The sequence below is a fragment of the Phyllostomus hastatus genome, unplaced genomic scaffold (genome assembly GCF_019186645.2).
Source record: "Phyllostomus hastatus isolate PE091 unplaced genomic scaffold, TTU_PhHast_1.1 phas_contig_133, whole genome shotgun sequence".
Classification (NCBI taxonomy): Eukaryota; Metazoa; Chordata; class Mammalia; order Chiroptera; family Phyllostomidae; genus Phyllostomus; species Phyllostomus hastatus.
The window spans coordinates 2,314,503-2,338,765 of NW_025333577.1; the positions used below are offsets into that span (position 1 = coordinate 2,314,503).

Consider the following 24,263-nt stretch of genomic DNA (forward strand, 5'->3'; position numbering starts at 1 on the left):
AGAAGGGCTTTGGAACTCAACAGACCCTCACCTTCATACCACCTGGTGCACCTTTGCATTTGCTCCATCCCAGCACACCCCAGAAGATAGACCACAAAAATTAGTAACACTTACAAGGAAGGCTTTTACAACTATAAAGGACATATGGACAAAACCAAGGAGGGGTGGAAAAGAGGGGAGGGAGGTGGCGATGGGTGGGGGGGAGGGTGGCAAATGCAGACAACTATACTTGAATAATTAAAAGAAATAAAAAGGATTTTTATATTAGTAAATGTTTGAACTTACAAAAGTAATGAAATGCCTTAATAATGCAGATCATTCTTTTTTTCCTTTTTTTGTAGAATATTCTATCAAGTGTATGGAATATGCCTAAATAATAGTGTATATACCAAAATACTTTTTAAAAACTGGAAATATTTTCCCTGTATTGAAAACAATTATACCATAAAGCAAGAGTTATGCCTGTTATTGAGGAAGTAAAAATAAGTGACAATGCATTGTAACATATCTGTTGTTTCACTGTCCTATTGGTTAAAGCATTTAAATTCATAATAAAATAAGTAAATCACATGAGCACACATTTTACTAAAATTTTATAATTATTAAATACACATCTGCAAAAATGCTCATGAATTCTTATAAAAATGCAACTATAACAGCAAGAGTGCACAACAAACCTATTTAAAAAGCTAAAATTAATAAAGTTTAAGCAAATCAACAGCTTTTTAGTGTGGCTGAAATGGAACTCTCCTACACTGCTGGTAAGAATCTAAAAAGTTACAATCAGTTTACATCATGAACTTATGAGAAATGTCCACTCTGTGAATATTTGTATAAAGGTTAACCCAGATGGATGGATACTCAGTTTTCTTCAGTGTCATTATAATGAACAAGAAAATAGCATTCCCTAAAACCTAAGCATTTTCAGAGTGTTAACTATTCAATGTCAAGAGGGCATAATTTTATGGCTAAATAATTTCCCACATTTACTTCATGCCTGAACCCTTTAACCAACTTGAGTTCTTTGACAACAGAGGCCACAGCTACAGGTAAAAGATTTCCTACATTTGCTGCTTACATTGAGGCCTTTCTCTTGTGTGATGTATAACAAAATAATATGGCAACATGGTAAAATATTTTTCATATTTTTTGCACTCAAAAGGCCTTAGTGTGTGAATTCTTGGATGACAATAAAGGCAATGACTGCTGTTAAAAGATTTTTCTATTTAGGACACTCACAAGGCCTTTCTACAGTGTGCAATCTCTCATGATAGTGAAGGTTACTAACACGAACAAAAGATTTCCCACAATGACTACAGGCATAAAGCCTTTTTCTTGTATGGACTTTCTGATGACAACGGAGGTCACTGCTACTGGTAAAAGATCTCCCACATTTATTGCACTCATAAGGCCTTTCTCCCTTATGAACTCTCTGGTGATAACGGAGGCCATTGTTACTCACGAGAAATTTCCCACACTCACTGCACTCATAAGGCCTTTCTCCAGTGTGAAATCTCTGATGATAACGAAGGCCGTTGTTACTGGTGAAAGATTTTCCACATTTATTGCACTCATAAGGCCTTTCTCCAGTATGAACTATCTGATGTAAACGAAGGTCAGAATTTCTTTGAAAAGATTTCCCACATTGACTGCACACATAGGGCCTTTCACCAGTGTGAACTCTCTTATGAGCATAGAGGTTACTGCTCCAGGTATAAGATTTTCCACATTCATGGCACTCATAAGGCCTTTCTCTAGTATGAACTCTTTCATGAAAACGGAGGCGACTTCTAAAGAAAAAAGATTTCCCACATTCATGGCACACATAAGGCCTCTCAGCAGTGTGAACTCTCTCATGATAACAGAGCTTACTGCTACTGGTAAAAGATCTGTCACATTCATTGCACTTATAATGCCTTTCCCTTGTGTGAACTCTCTGATGACACTGAAGGCCAAAGCTGCTTGTGAAAGATTTCCCACATTCACTGCATTCATAAGGCCTTTCTCCAGGATGAACTCTTTGATGTTTTCCAAGGCTACTAGCTGTGGTAAAAGACTTTCCGCATTCACTGCACTCATAAGGCCTTTCTCCTTTGTGAAGTCTCTCATGACAACGAAGGCCATAGCTGCTGGTAAAATATTTCCCACATTCATGGCACAAAAAACACTGTCTTCCATTATGAACACCCTCATCCTGTCCAAGAGTGTGCTTGTGGCCAGTGGTATTCTTGCATGATTTCCAGGTATAATGATTTTTTCTTCTCTGAAATGTCACTCCAGACACAGGAATTTTATTTGGTCTTTCCCTGATTTCAGTGTCATTTTGCTGGAGATTTCCTGAGATGGTTAGAAAATTATTCCCAACCTCCCCAGCAATAAAAGTTTTTGATTTATGGAAATTGCTGCTATTCACAACAGAGACCTTCTCCACTCTATATATAAAGGATTTCTCTCTCATGTGCTGCTCTTCAGGCTGGTAATAATTTGCACTGAAATAAAATCGTTTTGCACATGCCCCACACTTCAGCAGTGTCAGGCTATGTTGTGTTCCCTTCTGGTCAACCAAGAGGAAAATGTCTCTTAGCACTGGCGCACAACTCTCACATGGGTGGCTCTTCTGGGAAGATGAAGCTGCACTGGAATTCTTTGCCTGTGATGCTTGTACAGAAATGCTGTGTTCAATGGGTGCCTCCACATTCTCTTTTCCACAGCAGCATCCTAAAGACAAAGAAATGTTAGTGAAATATATTTTGATCTTATAAAGAAAAGGTAATCAGCCCTAGCTGGTGTGGCTCAGTGGATTGAGCACTGGCCTGTGAACTGAAGGGTCATGGATTCAGTTCCCAGTCAGGGCACATGCCTGGGTTGCGGGCCAATGTTTCTCTCCCTCTCTCCCTCACTTGCCTTCTCTCTAAAAATACATAAATAAATTCTTTTAAAAAAAAGGTAATCACATCATAAATGTCCATATGTCACATCTAGGCAGATAGTATAGAAAGATTTCAATACAAGTGAGTTAAGACTCTGCAAAAATGGCTCAAACCCTTAATGGCAGTAAGTGGCAAAAACTTCACCAATGGTAGGACAGAAACACAGAATGACACAAAAGAAAGAGACATGGTTTACAAGTAGTTCCTCTTCTTGTTTTGTGACTGTTCTTGCTGTTGTCATGAGGCTATGTAAAAGAATGTGGAAGCGCTCAAAGCCATGAAAATTAATTGCAGCAGAACAGATGCTGTTCACAGTCAACACAAGGATATGTGCACACTGTAATGTGCTGCAGTCAAGTACCACAGTTGAAGAGCAGTACAAAGAGAAATGGTTGAGGTGTAGAGTTTACAGAGGTGAAGATCATCCATAAACTACAAGTCTGATTATAAATAATAATTGCTAGAACCGACCAGTTGGCAAAGTGTGGGCAAAAACAAGCAGAGTGGGGTGTGGGCACTGGAAATGATAACAAAACACTGCTGGACAGCCTGGGTTCCCAGTTATGACCTTAATAAAACCCTAACATAAAACCTTTTACCAACTGACCAAAGCAAGGCTGTTTGTGATCCCACCCTACCGTGGATGAAGTAATGTGCATCCTGTGATGCACAAAGGACCCTTGCCCTTAACTCCCATATGATTCACTACATAGCAGACAGATAGAAAATACACTTCCAAAGAGAGAAACTGAAGAGAGGGATAGCCAGCACTACGGTAGAAAAACACAGCACAAAACAAACCACAGGAAAAAGACCTGTATGTGTGACACCAGCAACATGGTAGATTAGGAGTTACCAGAATTCATTACCCTTCCCAGCACAAGTAGACAGTTATCCAGGAACAAAAACAGACCCAAGGGAGGGGAATAAGAGTTCAATTGACACAAAGAGCAATGCAAAGGAGCAAAAAGAAACAAATGCACAGAAACAATGACTGGATACACTGGGTGTACAAAGATGCATAAAGATCTTGGCTGGGGCCAAAAGACAAATATAAAGGCTAGCTCTTTTAGCCAGTTTGCTCGTGTCAAATTGAACCCTAATGGCCTGTTCAATGAAGGACACTGACAAATTTTGTTGATGAAATGCTTCAAAGCCCCTGTAATATCTAAAACCTCTCCAGAGTTTACACCTCAGAGGACACTGCAGAGTTCAAAGGCATGAATTCCAAAAGATCCATGAACACATAACATTCCACAGACGATGCGCAGTAGAATTGTGCATCTGTAACCTGTGTTATTTTGTTAACCAGTGTCACCCCAATGAAAGGAAGGAAGGAAGGAAGAAATAAAGAAAAGAAGGAAGGAGGAAATAAAGAAGCTGAAGACTGACTTTCAATATCTAATTGAAAATGTGGTCATACAAGTTCATTATTCTCACAGGTCCCTGTACAAATTCAATGCAAACAGGATCTCACCGAAACATATTACAATGAGTGTCAAAAATAAAAGCAAAAGAGTACTCATAAAGCACGAAGAGAAAATAAACTTTTCTCACACAAAAAACAACCCCACATCAATAAAATACATATTTTAAAAAAAAAAAGATAAAGAATAAAAAATTCTCAGCAGAAGCCATTCAGGCTAGGAGAAAACCAGGTGATATATTCAAAACACTAAAAGAAAACAACTGCCATTCAACAAGACTGTACCCAGAAAGACAGCCCCTTAGAAACAAACAAACAAAAAAATAGTTTCTCAGACAAACAAAAGCTGAGGAAGTTTACTGCCACTCAACCTGACTTGTTAGAAATGCAAAAAAATATGGTCAGGTAGCTCAATTGGATAGAGTGTCATCCTGACACATCAAGGTTGTGGGTTTGATCCACAGTCAGGGCACACACAATAATCAACCAATGAATGCATAGATAAGTGGAACAACAAATCAACTGTTTCTGTGGCTCTAAAATCAATAAAAAAGAAAAAGAAATGTCAAAGAATGTCATTCAAGCTAAAATGAAAGGTTACTAAATAAAAACACAGGAAGCTCACTGGTAAAGCTGAGAATGTAATCAAACTCAATACTACAATACTCTATTGGTCAAGTGTATACCACATAACTCTATTATAAAGGTTAAAAAGTAAAAGTAGTAAAAATGATGGCTACAATAATTTTTTTGTTTTAAAATTTATGATTTATTTTTATTTTTTCCATGACCATTTATATCCCCCTACAATAATTTGATATTAGATGCCCAATATAAGAGATGTGAATTGTAACACTGAAAACATAAAATGCTATGTTCTGTGAGAGATACAAATTTAAAATATTTATATGCAATTGAAGCTTTTATTACATTAAAATGGACTTTTGAGTTATTTTACATACTCCTCATGGAAATGGCAAATAAAAACTTACATAATATACAACAAAGAAAGGGATCAAAGCATTCTACTAAAAAAAAATGATCAAATCATAAAGGAAGAGAAGAAAAACAAAGGAACTACAAAAGAGCAAGAAAACAATGAAGACCTCAATACTAGCTCCTTAAACAAATTCCTCAATGAAAAGACACAGAGTAGCTGAAGGGATAAAAACAAAAGAGCCAATATATGCAGCCTACAAGAGACTTACTTCACCCTTTTGGGAACAAATAGGCTGAAAGTATAAAAATGGAAAAAATATTACATGCAAATAGGCACCGAGAGAGCAGGAGCAGCTAAATTTCTATCAGACAAAGAATTCTTTCAAGAGACAATGGTCATCATAGAATGATAAAAAAGTCAATTCATCAAGTGGATATAGCAATTTTAAATATGTACCCAATGTTTAGAGCACTGTCCTAACATGCCAAGATTGTGGGCTTGATCCCCAGTCAGTATACATACAAGAATCAAACAATAAGTACATAAATGAGTGGAACAACAAATCACTGTTTCTCTCTCTCACTCTGTAAAATCAATAAATTAAAAAAATAAATGTTATGCGCCCAAGATTAGAACACCTAAGAATTTTTTTTAAATATTGTCAGACCTGAAGGCGGAAAATGCAACCCAAAGCAGTTAAGAACTTCAGTACTCCCTTTTCAACAATAGGTAAATCATACCAACTGAAAAACAATCAAGAAACTACTGAAGTTTAACTATACTTTCGAGAAAGGCAATAGAAATAGATAAAACATTACATCCAAATGCAGCAGATTACACATTCCTTTTAAGTATATAGGGAATATCATCTAAGTAGATGATGTTAGATCAGGGAACTTTTCTGGTTGCAATGGTATGAATGTAGAAATAAATTTTAGTTGCAAAAAAGGTGAAAAATTCACAAACATGTAGAAATTAAACAGACTCCTAAAAAATTAACAAGTCAAAGAAAAAAAAACAAAAGAATTCAAATACATCCAGAGGCAAATGTGAGTGGAAACACAGGCTACCAACCACTATGCCTGAGGTACAGAACAAACAGTTCTAAGAGCTAAAATACAGAAAATAATAACAAAAGAACAAAATGATTACCCATTTTTAAAAAAAGATACAGAAAATTGGCAAATCTTAATGAGAGATTACACATTATACCTGATACTACAAACCATGAAGGATCCTGAGATGCCTGCAGGTGATATAACACAGGTGGAAAACACAAGGCCCATGGGTTGATTCCGGCCCTCCACCTTGTTTTATCTGGCCCCGCACCTTGTTTCTACCCTGTGGCAGTACTGAGCTCTCCCTTAACAGTTAAGGAGTAGTTACATTTATACAGTCCTCAAATTACATTTGGCCCTTTGAAGGCAACTGCAAGGCTGATGTGGCCCCCAGTGAAAATGAGTTTAACGTCCCTGTGATATAACCTCATATACATAATATCATTTAGATTCCACCATGAACTTCAAAAACTAATGAACAAATTAAGTAAACTGACAGGATACACAATCGACATGCAAATCAGCTCCATTTCTATACAATATAAGAGATATAACAATAAGATCTGACAGAGAAATTAAGAAAGCAATCTCCATTATAATAGCTTGAAAAGCCATAAAATACCCAGGAATAAATTTACCCAAAAAAGTGAGAGATCTGTACATTAAACACTGTAAGACTGACAAAAGAGATGAAAAAAAAACACAAATAAATCGGAAGACATTATTTATTCTTAAATTCCAAGAACTAATATTGTTAAAATGTATTTACTACTGATTTAGTGCAATCCAATCAGAACTGTACTGGCATTTCACACAGAAATAGAATATAAATTCTGAAATGTATGCAACCTCAGAAGACCTTCAGTAGTCATGGCAATCTTTCGCAGGAAGAACAAAGCTGTTGGCAACAAGTTCTCTCATTTCACTCTATTACATTATAGCAACCAAACAGTGTGTTACTAGCAAGAACACAGAAGTGATGTTGGGAACCGCCCTGCCTGGTTTCAGAAGCTGTGACCCCCATCAAGTCTAAGGTTGAGGGAGCGACCTTGGGCTGTAACCCACCAAGGAGACAAAAGCTTATCTCCCTGGCAGGAGCACGCTTCTGCTCCTTTTACTTCACCCTGCCTGGCCCCCAATGCTTGGTCAGTTAGCCAATCATGGGTAAGATTCCCCAAGGGGGAAAAGACCTAACACAGGCATGATCACGTGGGAGGCCCCCAAGGAAGGACTTTGGGGGCTACAGCAAAAGGGGGTGATGGACCCTCACCCCTCAATGTTGACAAAGCTTGAGTCCTCACTGTCTGAGAGAAATCTCCTAATCTCTTGGCTGCCTTACTTCCCTTGCTCCACCTAAGCCTGAAACAATGAGAGAGGGTGGTACAGCCCTGTGCTGGAAAGAGCGGGTTCCCCCAGGCGATTAGGCCTAAGAAACAATATGTAAAATCCTGTGAAACCTGCTTTGTTTAGAATGCCCTCAATTAAATGATAAGGGTCCAAGCAAGAAGTAAGTGTGTTCCTCAAAGTTTCACAGCTCTTTAGCTATCTGATCCTGACTCAAAATAGGCCCTCAGACTTCTTTGTTATCCATTGTTTGATCCTCACTGCCTGGCAATGGTTAATGAGCCTTACCTGAATTTTTGTGTAAATGAACACAATAAAAGGCCATTGAGGATCAGCCTCCTAGCCCTTCTCCTTTGAGAGATTGGCCACCCTTTCTCCCCAAGCAGATGTCTTGGTAGACTTATTCTCATCTGTGGTGGCCAGGGAGGCCCTGCAGGCGGAGCCTCCCCACAAATAGGAAGATATTATTCATTCTTAAATTCCAAGAACTAATATTGTTAAAATGTATTTACTACTGATTTAATGCAATCCAATCAGAACTGTAATGGTATTTCACACAGAAATAGAATATAAGTTCTGAAATGTATGCAACCTCAGAAGACCTTCAGTAGCCACAGCAATATTCAACAGGAAGAACAACGCTGGTGGTAACAAGTTTTCTCATTTCACTCTATTACATTACAGCAACCAAACAGGGTGTTACTAGCAAGAACACGGAAACATAAACCAATAGCCCTGTATAGAGAATGCAAAAATAAACCCAAGCACATATAATCAAGTAATCTTTGATAAAAACTGGGAGAACATATATGGAAAAAAGCATAGTCTTTATAATGAAGCCTGTTAGGAAAACTGAGTATTATACCACTAATAACAATTAACTCCAAATGGATTAAAAATTAAATACAAGAGCTAAAAATGTAAAGCTCATAGACGACAATCTAGAGAAAAAAGCTCTGTGAAATTGTTGTCAGCACTGATTTTCTGGATATGATCCCAAAACACAGGAAACAAAAATAAAAATAAAAAAATCTAAACTACAACTAATGAAAAAGCTTCTGCACAGCAAAACAAAAAATGAATGAAACAAAAATACAATCTAGAGGATGGTAGAAAACACTTGCAAACAACATACAATTATCCCTTGGAAGTATAGGTTCAGGTCAGACCTCCACAATAAAATGAGTATCACATGTAAGGAGTCACATAAAATTTTTGATATCCAGTGAATAATAAAGCTGTGTTTACATTATATTCTAGTCTCCTAATAGCTCAATAGATTTATGTCTGCAAAAGTGTACATAAAAATTAAAAATACTTTATCACTAAAAAACACTAACCATATACTATGACTGCTCAAAAAATGGCCTCAATAGATCTGCTGAGAGTTTCCATAAACCAAATTTGTAAAAATGTAATATCTGTGAAGTAAAATTAAGTAAATGCAAAAAGATATATCTGATAAGGAATTGATATATAAAATATACAAGATATTAAAAAGATTCATTAGCAAAAGAAAATTACAATTTTTAAAAAATATTTTATTTATTTACTTTTTAGAGAGGGAAGGGAGGGAGATAGAGAAAGAAACATCAATGTGCGGTTGCTGGGGGTTATGGCCTGCAACCCAGGCATGTACCCTGGCTGGGAATCGAACCTGGGACACTTTGGTTCCCAGCCTGCACTCAATCCACTGAGCTACGCCAGCCAGGGCGCAAAAAATTACAATTAAAGAAGGACTTAGAATGCATAGATGTTTTTCAAAAGAACATATAAAAATGACCATGAGGAATATAAAATATTCTTTTTCTCACTAACCAAGGTGGAATCCATTTGGCTCTTTGCAAGACCAGCAACCACAAATACTTCCCTATGAGGATTCAGTACAGCAGGTATTGGGGCTGCAGGGAGAGAACAGGGCAGTGCTAACAAACCAACCCTGCTAAAAACAACATCTACCCCCAAAATCAGGGAAGCGAGCAGTACCCATAGTCCATATGTGAGGAAAGAACACACCCTGAAGAAATGGGGCATGGAAACTACAAAGCCTACTCCAGGTCACTGTGTAGCCTAGGGGTATGTATCTTACCCAGTGAGGATATAAGAGCAAAGTTCTCCAGCATCACATCCAGGTACAGGCGTCTCTGAACCTCATCAAGGAGGTGCCATTCCTCTTGAGAGAAGTACACAGCAATGTCCTCAAAGGTAAAACCAACCTATTAGGATGAATAAAAAAGAAACAAGAACATTGTGTCTCTGAGAACTCACAATCCTACTACTATTCACACATCTTCCCCATATTCACCATCCTCCATTGCTGCCCCTGCCACAAGATACTGAGACAGTATACTGAGAAGCTAGGAAAGTTTCTTGGCACATGGAATAGAGAGACTGAGACAGAAAGCTGAACACAACGGCCAAGTAATTTACAGCCAGTGAAGACTGTCACCAGAAGTGCCTGACAGGGGCAAATCTGCGAAAACAAGGACCTCACCCCCAGGGTAACCTCTTCTCCCCTGGCCTTTCCTCCCTGGAGATAACATCTAGGCTTCCATATTTCAGCTCCAGGCCCAGAAAAGCAGCAAAACCAGGTGTGTAATGCCAGGACCAACTGTAGTGACTAAAGACCCCTTGCTGTGTCACTGACCAATCAGCGGTGACCATGACCCTAAGAGAGCATACCTGGAAAACTGGTGAATATTTTACTGAAGCTCTCCCAAGACCTTTGCTAAGATTCCCTCCTCCAAGAAGAGAGAAAAGCCTCAAGACAAATGACCAGTGTGTGTCTTCTCCCTCTGAGGAGCAACCAGCACCATTTCCTTCCCCCCTCCTACTTATTTCAAGGCAAACATCTCCTAAACTCTAAGGCAATGGGCAACTGGCAGCTTGTCCCAGGCAGGTTCCCTGAACCTATCCTCAAAGCCTCCTTTTCTCTGACTTCCTAGTGAGCTGTGGCAGCCCCATATAGGCTCTCCTTTTGCTTTTTTTGTGCTAAGCCCTTCCTTGTTTTACTGTCCCCAGGTTTAATCAGTGTATCCTCATAGTCACCTGATCTTGTGTTATGTGAAACCTTTCCTACACAAACTGAAGAACTCACACATTACCAACTGACCCTAGGCAAACCTGCTCAGGCCAAGGCCGGTGTCCAGTAACAACACCAGGCCCCGGTACCAGTGACACTATCTGCTCATGATCCCAAGAATCACTGTGATTGCCCTCAGCAACATCAGCAGTGATGTGATGTGCAGCAGACAAATAGCATCTAAATTCCAGGCCATGCCTGCAGAGCTCCAACCTTCCTGCCCAACAATTTCACTAAGTCTCCCAGCTCATGCCTCCAACACTCAGCCAAACATGGGCTTATACTTCACCCTTACGTCCCTACACCTGGTACCCAGGTGCTCACACTACCTCTGGCTGTGCACACACACTGTGTGATTTCTTCCTCCCTCACAGCTTCACACCCAGGTTCACTCCCTCAGCTCTATCACCTCCTGCTCCACACCACAGGCATCTCTCTGAAATTACCCATGAACTTAGCATGTGGCTTCCAGAGAGTGCTCAGATATTTCAAAATGCTCCAGAACAACTGAAACAGGACAGAACGAATTTAAGAGAAAAATCCTCACCACTGGTGGTAAAATCCCACATCCTTTAATCTGAGCCCCAACCTCTCCGCACAAAGGGAAACACTTAATGGCAGGAAGCCCGCGGCAATCACAGGAATCAGAACAAGCCCCACTCCCAAACAGAAGGCTCAGAATTTGGCACCAAAAAGCTTGGCGACAGAGGCCCTCACCCTTGGAAACATAAAAGTCCAAGAACTATCTCAGCACTCGCTCCAGTCTCTCCAGTTGGCGCGCATCTACTCAGAAACACTGGTTTTGCTTCCTTCACAGTGGCTCCCACACTGGCCTCTTTTTTTTTTCTACCAAAATAAAACTTGCTTTAGTCTCAACCCGATTTGTCCTTCAAACCTTCCTGGGCCAGTCAAGGACCTAAAGGTTGTCTGACACGGGAAATTTTAGGAACGTCCAGGGCAGGAAGGATCACCCCGGTGTGTTGGAGGTTTAGTGAGAAAACCGCCCCTGGCCCCTCAGCCCGTCACCCTCTCCCTACTCCCGTCACACCGTGTGTCACCCGTGAGCGCCTGGCGCTCCCAGACGCCGCGGCCTGGGCTGCAGGGCTCGGTGGGCTGAGGGGGAGGGTTGGGGGACGCGCGTTCACCTCAGCTGGGCGCCTCAGCGCGGGCGCCGCCATCAAACTCCGTGGGCTGAGCCGGGCCGGAGCAGCAGAAAACAGTGGTCCCCGGGGCAAGACGAACTCTGTCCCCGCTCTGACGCTGGTCACCGAAGCGGAACGGCCGAGCTTCACACTTAGTGTGACCACCATTCTCACGTCTTCTACATTCGACTCCCTGACCACGAGATCCTCACCGTGGTAATAAGGAAACTGAGAGTAAAGGAAATGCCCGTCTAGAGAACCACCGAAGTCTAGTCCTCCATCAGTGCCCAACCGGAAATGCCTTTTTTTGAGTCTCCATTGGCTCCCTGTGGCGGCATTCCACCCCTGGCCTTCTGGGTAATGTAGTTCTTACCCTCCAAGGCCTGGTATCTGTATTTCTCCAGCTGACTCCGGATGTGGATTATGGGACATACACCGCAAGAATACACAGAGAACCCTGATGAGGAGAGCCCTGGTCTGGTGGCCTTGTTGTTTGGAGCGTGGTCCCATGCACCAAAAAACATCGGCATTTTGATTTCAGGTTCGGGCACATACCTAGATTGAGTTTGATCCTCAGTAAGGACATATGCTGGAGGCAACCAATTTACCGTATATTTCTCAGATCAACTTTTCTCTTTCTCTCCATTCCCCTTGCTCTAAAAATCACTGAACGTATCAAATGAGTATTTTTAAAATACCATATTTCTAAACTTTTTAAAAATTTATGTTTACCCTATACACTACTGTAGTCTATTAAGTGTGCTATGGCACTGCAAAAAGTAACAATATACACCTTGATTTTAAAATTTTATTAATTAAGAATACAAACCATCACCTGAGCCTTCATTGAGTTGCATACAATCTTTTTGCAGGTGGAAGGTCTTGCCTTTGTATTGTTGAATGTGCATTATCTCTGAAGCTCAATAAAGCACAGCTCAATACAGGGAGATATATTCCCATTGGAGAACGAAAATTTTTAAACGAATGTCTTGGTGCACAATCATACATGCCATAAGTGTAACACAAGAATGTAAAACTAACTGTTAAAATGAAAGAATGCATAATATAAACATAAATGAAAGGCTATATATTTATAATTTAAATATCAATTTAAAAACTAATGTTTGAAAAAGTGGGAGACTTGAATTCTGACAAAGTTATTTGTATTTTTGTTGGTATAAAAATGCTATTGTAATTATCATAATGAAATAGAACTTGTGAGTTACAGATGTAGTTAATAATTTATAGGTGAGATGATGATAAGGATGGCATTGTCACTGCAGTAAGATTAGGGACATATTCAGGAATTATATTTAGAATAAATAAAGAAGTACATATTCATAATGAAAGTTGAGGAATGCTGAGCTGAGAATTTCTTTACATCACAAGAAATATTATAATAAACAAGAAATTATGAGAGTGCATGCTACTATGACACAATTCTTTGTTGTGTGCTGGTGACACTTTGCACTAAAATAAAAATGTTTACCACATGCCCCACACCTTAGCAGTGTGGGCCTCTGTTCTGTTCCCTTCTGGTCAGCTAATAGGAAAATATCTCTCAAGACTGGCCCACAATTCTTACAGGGCTTGGAGTTCTGAGAAGACACAGGTGCCGTAATATTCTTTGACGGCAACACTCTTAGAGAAATGTTCTGTTCAATGGATGCTTCCATGTCTTCTGCTCCACAGCAGAAACCTGAACAAAAGAAACCCCTGGTGAAGTACATATTGACCTATTGGGAAGGGGTATCCTCATAACAAATTTTTGTCTGTCACATCTAGTTATGATTCAATGGGATGATTTTCAAGGCAACTAAGATAGACTTAGAAAACATTGCTGTACATTACAGGCCACTAAGGTCAGTAAGTAAGGGGCACCTCATTAAACAAAAAACACTAGGATAGGACAGGACACAAGGAAGAGAGGCAGGATGTTAGGCTTTGTAGAGGAATGTGAATGTGCCCCAAACCATGAATAACAACCACAGCAGAGACACGAAAGCATTTGAGATCTTGCTTCCTGGCCATTGACATCAGTTTGGCTCAAATAAACATTTAAAAAATTTTCATGGCGGTGAAAAAGGTGAAGGGATCAAGAAGTACACATTGACAGTGACAGAATAGCCATGAGGACGTAAAGTACAGTCTAGGAAACAGAGTCAATAACATTCTAAAACCTATGTATGGTGTCTAATATCTATATATGGCTAGATTTATCAGAAAGATCACTTAGTAAGTTATATTATAATTATAATGTCTAATCACTGGGGTGTACACATGAAACTAATATCAAAATGCATGGCAACTTTAATTTAAAAATATTTATTTACTGGTGGTGTAGCTCAGTGGATTGAGCTTGGGCTGTGAACCAAAGGGTTGCTAGCTCAATTCCCAGTTAGGGCACATGCCTGGTTTGCAGGTAAGCCACGTGAGAGGCAACCACACATTGATGTTTCTCTCCCTCCCTTTCTCCCTCCCTCCCCCTCTTTCTAAAAATAAATAAATAAAATCAATGAAAGCTTTAAAAAATAAAAATAAAAATAAAAATATTTATTTATAAAAATAAATAAGTTGAGGATAGAACTACTGGAAAAGCCTGCTTAGGCTTTGCTTTTGTCTCCCTGGCACTTCTCACTCACCCCACCCCCTGCAAAAATCTTCACAAGACACAATATATGGTGCTTCCAAGAGTCTCACCGAATCTTCATGAACAGAAATAAGCTGAAAACAAAGAGATGTAATAAATATTTCATGCAAATATAACCAAAGAGAACAGGAGTAGCTAAAATGTATCACACAAAACAGACAACCTCAAACACTGTCAAAAGGGGAATAGGTCATCCTAAAATGATAAAGAAGTCAATTAGAGGATAACAATTTTAATTACTATGTACCCCACCATAAAGCACCTAAGAACATTAAGCAAACAATATGAGATCTGAAAGCAGAAACTGCAACGCAACAGTACTAGACAAATATTCCTCTTTCAAAAATAGATAGCTCATCCTGTTCAAAAGGATTAAGTAATTATTGAAGTTTGAGTACTCTTTAGACAAAATACAACTAATAAACATATACAGAATATTTTATCCAGCCATGGCCGGGTGACTCAGTTAATCATTAGATCAGTTAATGATCTAAGGATCATTGTCCTGCGAACCAAAAGGTTACAGGTTTGATTCCTGGTCGGGGCACATACCTAGGTTGCAAGTTCGATCCCCGGTTTGGGTGCAGATGGCAGGCAACTGACAGCAAATACTTCTCTCTCACATTGACATTTTTCTCCCTCTCATTCTCTCTTTCTCCCTCCCTCTATTCTTCTCTCTAACAATCCATAAACATACCTCTGATGTAGAAATGATCAAGAGGAATATAAAAAATGGGTTTCCTCACTAATCAATGTGAAATCTATTAGGTTTCCAGCAATACCACTGAGGTCAAATCCTTCCCTAAGAGTTCAGTACAGCAGGTATTGGGGCAGCAGGGAGAAAAGGGGGCAGTGCCAAAAAAGCAGGCCTGCCAAGTACAAGACCTACCCAGAAATCTGGAAAAGCAAACTGTACACAGTCCACATGTGCAGACAGAGCAACCCCTGAGGAATGAAGGGAGTGGGGCAAATGCACAGCCCAGAGTTCCTTCTGCAGGAGCATGAGGAGCAAAAGTTTATTAGAAATACTGTACTTTTTGGACAAGGGAGTGTGGCTTATCCACCACTGAATGATGGCTGAAGTAAGGGCTAGGGATATTTATTTGGGTTTGTTTCCAGATAACAAAAGTGTAAGAAAGAAATTGGCATAGAAGGTTAAGACTGGGTCTGGCTTCCAGCCTGGTTTTGAAGCTTACCCACTGTGAGTTTTGGTGCACGTATCACAAGAATACAGTGAAAATATTAAGTGTGATCTAGTGTCCCCAGGGGAGTTATTTCTAGGGCAAGTTTGTCTCTGGTGAACATGGATGGCTTCCTTTAACTGCTGGTTTTGCATAGCTTTCTGAAGGATTTGCTCTCTCTAACCTTCGGGCATCCTTTTCTTGCTGATCAGGTCACCTGGCATCCAGGGCCTTCAGGCAGACTGTCTTTGGGGGGGAGTGGCTGAAGTCCCTAATGCTGTTTATCCTGCACCAGTTGGGCTCACTATGCAGCTAATGTCACAAAACAGACACTAATACTTCACAGCATGTATTCTTGATGTAATGAGAAGTCTCTCAGGTCTGCCTGTGCAGCAGTGTGGCTAGACTCAAGTTGGGTTTGAGCTGAATCCTCTGGCTCAAATTATACATTTATTGCAAACAATGGAGAACATATTGTGGACATCAAATACATATAAGTACAAGCATTCCTCCAAAACAGTGCATGTTCGGTTCCAGACCAATCAATCAAATATGCCCACAAAGCTACTCACATGAATTTGTTGGTTTTGCAGTGCATATAAAATTTACGGTTACACAATAAACTACTGTAGTATACTCACTGTGCCATAGCATTATCTCAAAAATAATATTGTACATACCTCAATTAGAATACTTGTTACTAAAAAATGCAACAACTATTCTTCAATGAATTACATGCAATCTTTTTGCAGCAGGAGAGTCTTGTCTTCAGGTTGATGAAAAGACATTGTCTGTGAAACTCAATACCACAATAAAGGGTGGTATGCTCAAATTCAAGAATCTGGGAAATGTTACTAGGCAAAGATCTAGTTACACCATCATACATTTGAAAAACATAACACAAGAATGTAGGAGAGACTTGTGAAATAAAAAATCTAAAATGCATAATATAAACACAAACTGTTTATAATTTAAATTTCAATTGAGAAAAATTAATTTTGAAAAACTGAGAAAACTGAATTTTGACAAAGTTTTGGTATTTTTGTTACTGTGACAATGCTATTATAATTACCATAATAACAGACACCTTCTGAGTAACAGACATATTTAAAGATTTATAGTAGAGATCATATATATGGCATTGTCAGTGTGATAAGATTAGAAACATATTCACAAATTACACTTATAGTAAGTGAAGAAGTACAAATTCATACCGAATTTTGACCTATGCATAGATCACCATCTTTTTTACATCACATGAAATATCTTAATTATCTATTATGGGTATGTGTAAATGCAATAAAAATTAAAAACCAGCCTTGCCTGGGTAGCTCAGGTACTTAGAGCATTGTCTAGGTACTCCAAAGTTGTGGGTTCAATCCACAATCAGGGAATATAGAAGAATTAACCAATGAATGCATGCAGAAGTGGAACAACAAACTGATGTTTCCCTATTTTCTGTCCCATCATCTCTCTCTGACATCAATAAATAATTTTTTAATTAAAAATCAATAGTAATCCTGTAAGAAGTTCTCTTTTACTTAAAATTTTAAAGTACCTTCCCTTCGTTCTTCAGATAGCAGCTAGTGTCGAGGTCTCCGTCTCTAACCATCATTTGCTGTATGGGCTGGCCGAGATCCTTGCAGGTTTTATAAGATAGAAAAGTGTATGACACCCTTGATCCAGGACAGCCCTTTGTGCATTTTCAAAATATGCCTTACCACACATTCAACAAAGGAGAAAGGATCACAAAGTTTGCAGTCTGAAAGGGTGCCACATATCAAGTCAAGAAGGACATGAATGAGTACTCTCACTTTGGTGGTGGAAATTGGTACGCTTACATTTTTTAGGAAGATGAAACTGTTTCCAGTTGGTGGACACAATGTACTCACAGAAGACAACCTACCAGCAGAATCTAATGTGATTAGCATGGATGAACCTCTGCAAATTCAAAGATCTGCAGACCCTGCCTGAGAGGGCCAAGCAGAGAGAGTGAATGTACACATCTGTGGAAAAAACAATTCCAGGGACAATTTAGATTGAGAACCAAATGAAAATAAGAGAAACCATGAGTCTCTGAAGTTTGTTTAAAGACTGGGAGCAGGAAGAGAAATGGACTTTTCTGTTAATGAAGGTGCTCTACCTGAAGCATCTTGTGTCAGAGCCACAGGACAATCAGTGATGCATGGCCCTACAATACTATGATAAAGGCTTTGACCGCATCCCCAGAAAGAGCAACAAGCCCCTGTGGAGCTTCAAGAGCATCTGCCACATATTCACCACCACAGTTGACCCTGTCATCTGAAACTTGTAATATCTAGAGCAATGTGTTGGCCACCAATACCATGTTGTGCACACTGATGAGCTGTGCCCACTCCCTGTATTTCCTGGACATGTCAGGTCCAAGCTCTTCTTTGACAGTGGCCACAATTTTGACTTTGACCTCCTGACAATGAGACTACCAAAGAGCCCCTTTGTAAGACTGAAACCTGGCCATGGAGTCAACCTACATGAATCACAGCTTCTCCCAGCAGCGCCTGAAGATGAAGAACCAACCCAAACCCATTTGTAGAGGATGACATGGGTAAGAAAGAAATAACCTCTGTTGAAAACTAGTCTTGTAGGTAGAAGCTTGGAAACACTCAGGCCCTAATTTTCCATTGTTGCACAGCCCATGGGGAAGTGTCCTTCATCAACATTAGCACCCTCAACAAAGTGACACTCCATGCACTGTGTGGCATAGACTGGACTCTCAGTCAGGGGCTGTCCTTGCCATAAAGTTGAAGAACAATAGCTACAAGCTGGCTCAATGGGGTTTCTGTGGTTTGCTGGCTGGATTTGAGTCAGTAGGCTTGCTTACATGTCCCAAAACCATGTGAATGACCCCTTGTATCATGTCATCCTGGGCACCCAGCAGTTAAAGTCGAATGAGTTTCCCAACCACATCAGCCTGAGCATAGAGAACACCAGGCACATCTTTTTTTTTTTTTTTTAAGATTTTATTTATTTATTTTTTGAAAGTGGAGGAGGGAGAAAGAGGTAGAGAAACATCAATGTGTGGTTACCTCTCACATGGCCCCCACTGGAGACCTGGCCTGCAACCCAGGCATATGCCGACTGGGAATCAAACAAGTGACCCTTTGGTTTGCAGCCCATGCTCAATCCACTGAGCTACACCAGCGAGGGCAACACCTGGCACATCTTGCGCTGCATGGACATCAGCATGAATTAGAAGAGGGCAATTACCACATCCTCAATGACCCCAACAAGCAGGTCATAGTAACCAATAGCCTGCCTGATGGCTCCTTTTGCTTGAACAAGGACGAGGAGGAGAAAGTAAAAGAAACTTAAGCCCAATGATGGCATGGAGCTTCAGGGTTTTTAAAATCTATTTTATATATTTATTTGTAGAGAGAGGTTAAGGGAAGGAGAGGGAGAGAGAAACATCAATGTGTGGTTGCCTCTCATGAGCTCCTACTGAAGACCTGGCCCAGAGCCCAGGCATGTGTCCTGATTGGGAATTGAACTGGCAACCCTTTGGTTCACAAGCTGGCACTCAATTCCCTGAGCCACACCAGACAGGGTGGAGCTTCAGTTTTTAAATCCATGCAGCCTGGGACTCCCAGTCAAGATGGAGTTGTAAGTAGACACACTGTGCCTTCTCACACAACCATAAGAACCACAACTAACTTTAACACAAAAAATCACCCAGAACTGCAGGAAAATCAAACTGTATATAAGTCAACAACCAAGTATCTGAAGAAGCCATATTCATCTACATGTGTAAGAGGGAAAAAGCTTGGGAGGAAAGGATGTGGTGTGGCATTGGAGATGCAGCACCAGGGTCAGAATGCAGTCTCACGTTCATGTGTGGTGGATAAAAATTGGGAAGGATACCTTGGGAACAAGTGATCCCAACACCAGGCCAGACAGTGCAGCCCAGGCTTCAGTGCCAGCAAAATAAAGCCTCATAATTTCTGGCTTAAAAAACCTTTGGGGGTTGGGGTGGTGGAAGAAACTGTCAGTTTCTCAGGGGAGTTCATTTAAAGGGCCCAGCCCACAGACTTAGAACATACGCAAGCCCACCCACTCTGGGAACCACCACCGGGACACAACTAAAAGGATGCCAGTCACAGACAGGAAGTGGGTGAAATGACTGAAGACATAGCAAGTGCCAGACAAGCCTCCAGAAGCTAAGCAGCAGCATTGTGCCCTTCCCGACTCCTCCTCCACACACAGAGCCACAAAGTGAAGTGGGTTGCCCTACTCTGGCAAACACCTAAGGTTTCGCCCATACAACTTAACAGGTGTGCTAAGACAGGGCATCAAACCAGCTCTACCTAACACACAGCAACAAATTCAGGGAGGCTGCCAAATTGAGGAGACAGAGAAATATGGCCCAAATGAAAGAAGAGAACAAAACTGCAGAGAAACAACTAAACAAAACAGAGAGAGACAACCTATGAGATGTAGTTCAAAACACTGGTGATCAGGATGCTCAGAGAACTCACTGAGTATTACAAAAACATAAAGGAAGAAATGAAGGCTACACTAAGTGAAATAAAAGAAAGTTGACAAGAAACCAACAGTGGAGGGAAGGAAGCTGGGATTCAAATAAACAATTTGGAAGACAAGGAAGAAGAAAACATTCAACTAGAACAGAAATAATAAACAAGAATTAAAAAAAAAAACGACAAAGAGTGTACAAGACGACTCTGGGACATCTCCAAACATGCCAACATCCGAATTATAGAGATTGCAGAAGGAGATGAGGAAGAGCAAGAATTACACGCAAATGTTTGTCCCAGCTTTATTTTAAATAATCAAAAATTAGAAATAACCCAATGTCCATGAACAAATGAATAAACAAATGTTGACAAATTCAAAGACAAAAATATTGCAGAAAAAAAGATGAGTTACAAACATATCAAAATAAATCTTCAAGTATTTATGCACCATAAATTAAAACAAAAACTTTTATTCTCATCATATAAATTCCAGGGAATGCAAAGTTACCCATTAAAGGGAAAAGTAAAGCAATGGTCAATTAGAGAATTGTGAAGGGCAGGGAGAGTGGTTATAAAAGGACGTGAGGTAAATACACAGAAACAGATATGGTTAGCATTATAATTATGGTGAGGGTTTCAGCTTAATACATATGTAAAATTCCATCACATATTCTCATTCAAATACACTATTTGCTAATTAAAACATTTCAAAAATGCTTCAATATAACAAAAATACTGCCTGTCCAACGTTCTGGATAATAGATTTGACAACTCTATATTCAACCCATGTTCTCATGCCCTCCAGGGTCACTCTTGCCTTAGTTATAGCCAATATGCCAATCAATGAATGACTTTCAACCAAATCAGCAGAAATGCTAGATGAATCACAAAAGCCACACCACTGGACAAGATACCACTTTTCTCCATCTTTAATTTTTCTGTGTAGACATCAGTGGTCTTCAGGTAAACATATGGCAGGGTACATAAATCCACAAAACTATTAATTTTCAATGACAGTGACTTGGACTAGAAGACAAACATGCTTGGAGATCCTCAGATTTGTGTACACACCGACTCTGCAGTCTTTTTCACAGAAATATTTCTGGACAGGTCTAGAAGCAGCACATTGAGTATAGCTGGCTGCAGTCTTCCCAAATCTTTTTTATGCACGTGATTCTGTAATAATCATGGTTTACCCTAACTCCTTTGGTCATACAACTCAGAGACTATCACTTAACTTATGTAATTATAGATGTTATAACACATGGACCTTTGAAAAACTCTTGAAAGTGATTCCCTTCAAAATTATTGGCATACCCCATTCACAAGGGAAAAATTCATGCTGCTGTCAGAAGTACTTGAGGTGGTCCTGACCACTGTGGCTCAGTTGGTTGGGAATCATCCTGCAAAGAAAAGGTCGGTGGTTTGATGGTGAGTCAGGACACTTGCCCAGTGCCCAGGTTCATTCCCTCATTGGGGCATGTAGGAGAGGCAACCAATTGATGTTTTGGTCTCACATCATTTTATCTCTGTCCTTTTCATTTTCTCTAAAAGAATAAACATACTCATAGGTGAACAATTTGTTTTTAAAAGTTCTTTGTCTGGTATGACAACAAAGGTCAGAGATTCTGATAAAAGATTTCCCACATTCACTAAGCTAATATGACCTTTCTCCTCTGGGAGCTTTCTGAGAATAGTGAACATTACTGCTGATGAAAAAAGATTTCCTATATTCAGTGCACTTTTAATGCCTTTCTTTAGTGCAAAACCTCTGATGGGAACAGAAGCCATGGCTAGTGGTATAAGGTGTTCCACTTTAACTGCACTCCTAAGGCCTTTTTCCATTGTGAACTCTCTGATGACAACGGAACGGATATTTCCTATTAAAAGATTTCCCACATTCACTGCACTTATAAGGCCTTTCTCCAGTGTGAACCCTCTGATGATAAAGAAGGCTAGAGCTCCAAATAAATGATTTTCCACATTCATTGCACTTATAACGCTTCTCTTCAGTGTGAACTCTCTGATGATACAGGAGGGCAGAATTTACAATGAAAGATTTCCCACATTCACTGCACTGATAAGGCTTTTCTCCAGTGTGAAGTTTCTGATGACAACGAACGTGCCATTTACTCTTAAAACACTTCCCACATTCATCGCACTCATAAGGCCTTTCTTCCGTGTGAGTATATTGATGACAAAGAAAGTGCCATTTCCTCTTAAAAGATTTTCCACATTCACTGCACTCATAAGGCCTTTCTCCAGTGTGAAGTCTTTGATGACGATGAAGGCCAGACATTCTGGTAAAATATTTCCCACATTCAGTGCACTGATATGGCTTTTCTCCAGTGTGAATCCTTTGGTGTTGAATGAGGCTTCCCCATTGGCTAAAGGATTTCCCACATTTGTCACACTCATAAGGCTTCTCTCCAGTATGGACTCTCTGGTGTATAATGAGGCTTGAACTTTGTTTAAAACATTTTCCACATTCACCACACCTATAAGGCCTTTCTCCTAAATGAACTAAGCTTTTTCCACATTCACTGCACTTATATGGCTTTTCTCCTGTGTGAACTTTCTGTTGATAATGACGCCCAGAGATTTCTAGAGAACATTTTTCACATTCATGGCACACAAAACACTGTCTTCCAGTTTTGACAGCTTGATCTGGATCAAGTGGACGTTTGCAGCCAATGGCTTTCTTACATTCCTTGCCTGTGTGATGTTTTCTCCTGTGAAAACCCTCCTCAGATGCTGCCATTTCTTTTGGCTTGTCCCTGGGGTAAGTAGCCTGTTGTTGGACATGTCCTGATCTGGTAAAAACATTCTGCCCAACCTCCCCACAAGTAAAAAGCTTTTGGGACACATTAAAATTGCTGCCCTTCACAAGGGAGGCTCTGTCCCCACCTCGTATGGATGGCTTTTCTCTCATATACTGCTCCTGGTGATGCTTTGCTCTGAAATAAAATAGTTTTTTACAGGCTCCACATCTCAACAGTTTCTGGCTATCTTCCATTCCCTGCTGGTCAACCAAGAGGAAAATATCTCTCAAGACCAGCCCACAGCTCTCACAGGGGTGGCCCTTCTGGGAAGGCAAAGCTATCTTAAGATTCTTTTCCTGTGATGCTTGTGTAGAAAGGTTCTGTTCAGTGGGTGCCTCCACATCCTCTGCTCCACAGCAGCAACCTGACAAAAAGAAAATACTTTTGAAATGTATGCTAACCATATCCTGAAGGAGTATTATAGTCACAAATGTTCATCTGTCACAGCTAGGCATGATCCTATGGAATGATTTTCAAGACAATGAGTTACACTGAGGAAAGGGCTGTTATACATTGGCTGGCCCCAAAGGTCAATAAATGGTGGAGAGCTCACCAAAAAAGATACAAGCATAGAATGTAAAACAAAGACAGGAGGACAGGAGGTAGGGCCTACTAGTTTTTCCTTAATTGGGAAAATAGGACCTTTCCTTCTGGTAATGACAGGCTGTGTAGAAGAATTTGAATGTGCGTGAACCCATAAAAACCAATCACAGCCCTGGCTAGTCTAGCAAAGTTGGTTTGGTGTCATCATGCACAGCAAAATGTTGCCAGTTCCATTCCTGCTCAGAATAGATGTTTGGGTTGCAGATGCAGTCCCAAGTTGAGGCACATTGAAAAGGCAACCAACTGATGTTTCTACCACACATTGATGTTTCTCTCTCCCTCCTCCTCTCTCTAAGAATAAACACATAAAATCATTAGAATTTCTCTTCAAAACAAAAATCAATTTCATCAGAGCATATGATATTCAAGGACAATATTAGAATATGTAAGTGCTGCCCTGACTGGTGTGGGTGAGTGGTTTGGGTGTTGTTCTCCCTCCCACCCCCTCTCTCTAAAAATCAATTGGAAAATCTTTAAACAAAATAAAGTTAAAAAAAAAAAGATCTGGTACATATACACAACGGAACTACCCAGCCATAAAAATTTTATCCCTTATGACAGCATGGATGGACCTGAA

The 24,263-nt window shown here is 40.0% G+C and overlaps 2 protein-coding genes and 1 pseudogene across 4 annotated transcripts in view; 1 reads left to right on the forward strand and 2 right to left on the reverse strand.

Annotated features, from left to right (window-relative positions):
- Positions 1-390: 390 nt before the first annotated feature.
- On the reverse strand, positions 391-12,201 carry LOC123826227 (zinc finger protein 211-like). The gene is made up of 3 exons (XM_045850215.1): positions 11,926-12,201; positions 9,788-9,914; positions 391-2,718 (listed from the first exon to the last, which is right to left on the reverse strand). Exons 1-3 carry the CDS (start codon positions 12,088-12,090, stop codon positions 1,223-1,225), a joined length of 1,788 nt encoding a protein of 595 aa, XP_045706171.1. The 5' UTR covers positions 12,091-12,201; the 3' UTR covers positions 391-1,222.
- Positions 12,202-12,336: 135 nt separating this feature from the next.
- On the forward strand, positions 12,337-19,104 carry LOC123826012 (annotated as a pseudogene).
- A 1,458-nt stretch (positions 19,105-20,562) lies between these two features.
- Positions 20,563-24,263, reverse strand: part of LOC123826149 (zinc finger protein 211-like) — a 105,445-nt gene continuing 101,744 nt past the window's right edge. For all 3 annotated transcript variants that reach the window (XM_045850103.1, XM_045850093.1, XM_045850085.1), the window contains one exon: positions 20,563-23,447. In XM_045850103.1, coding sequence (XP_045706059.1) covers positions 22,090-23,447 — 1,358 coding nt within the window. In that variant the 3' untranslated portion in view covers positions 20,563-22,089. The remainder of the gene's footprint in view (positions 23,448-24,263) is intronic.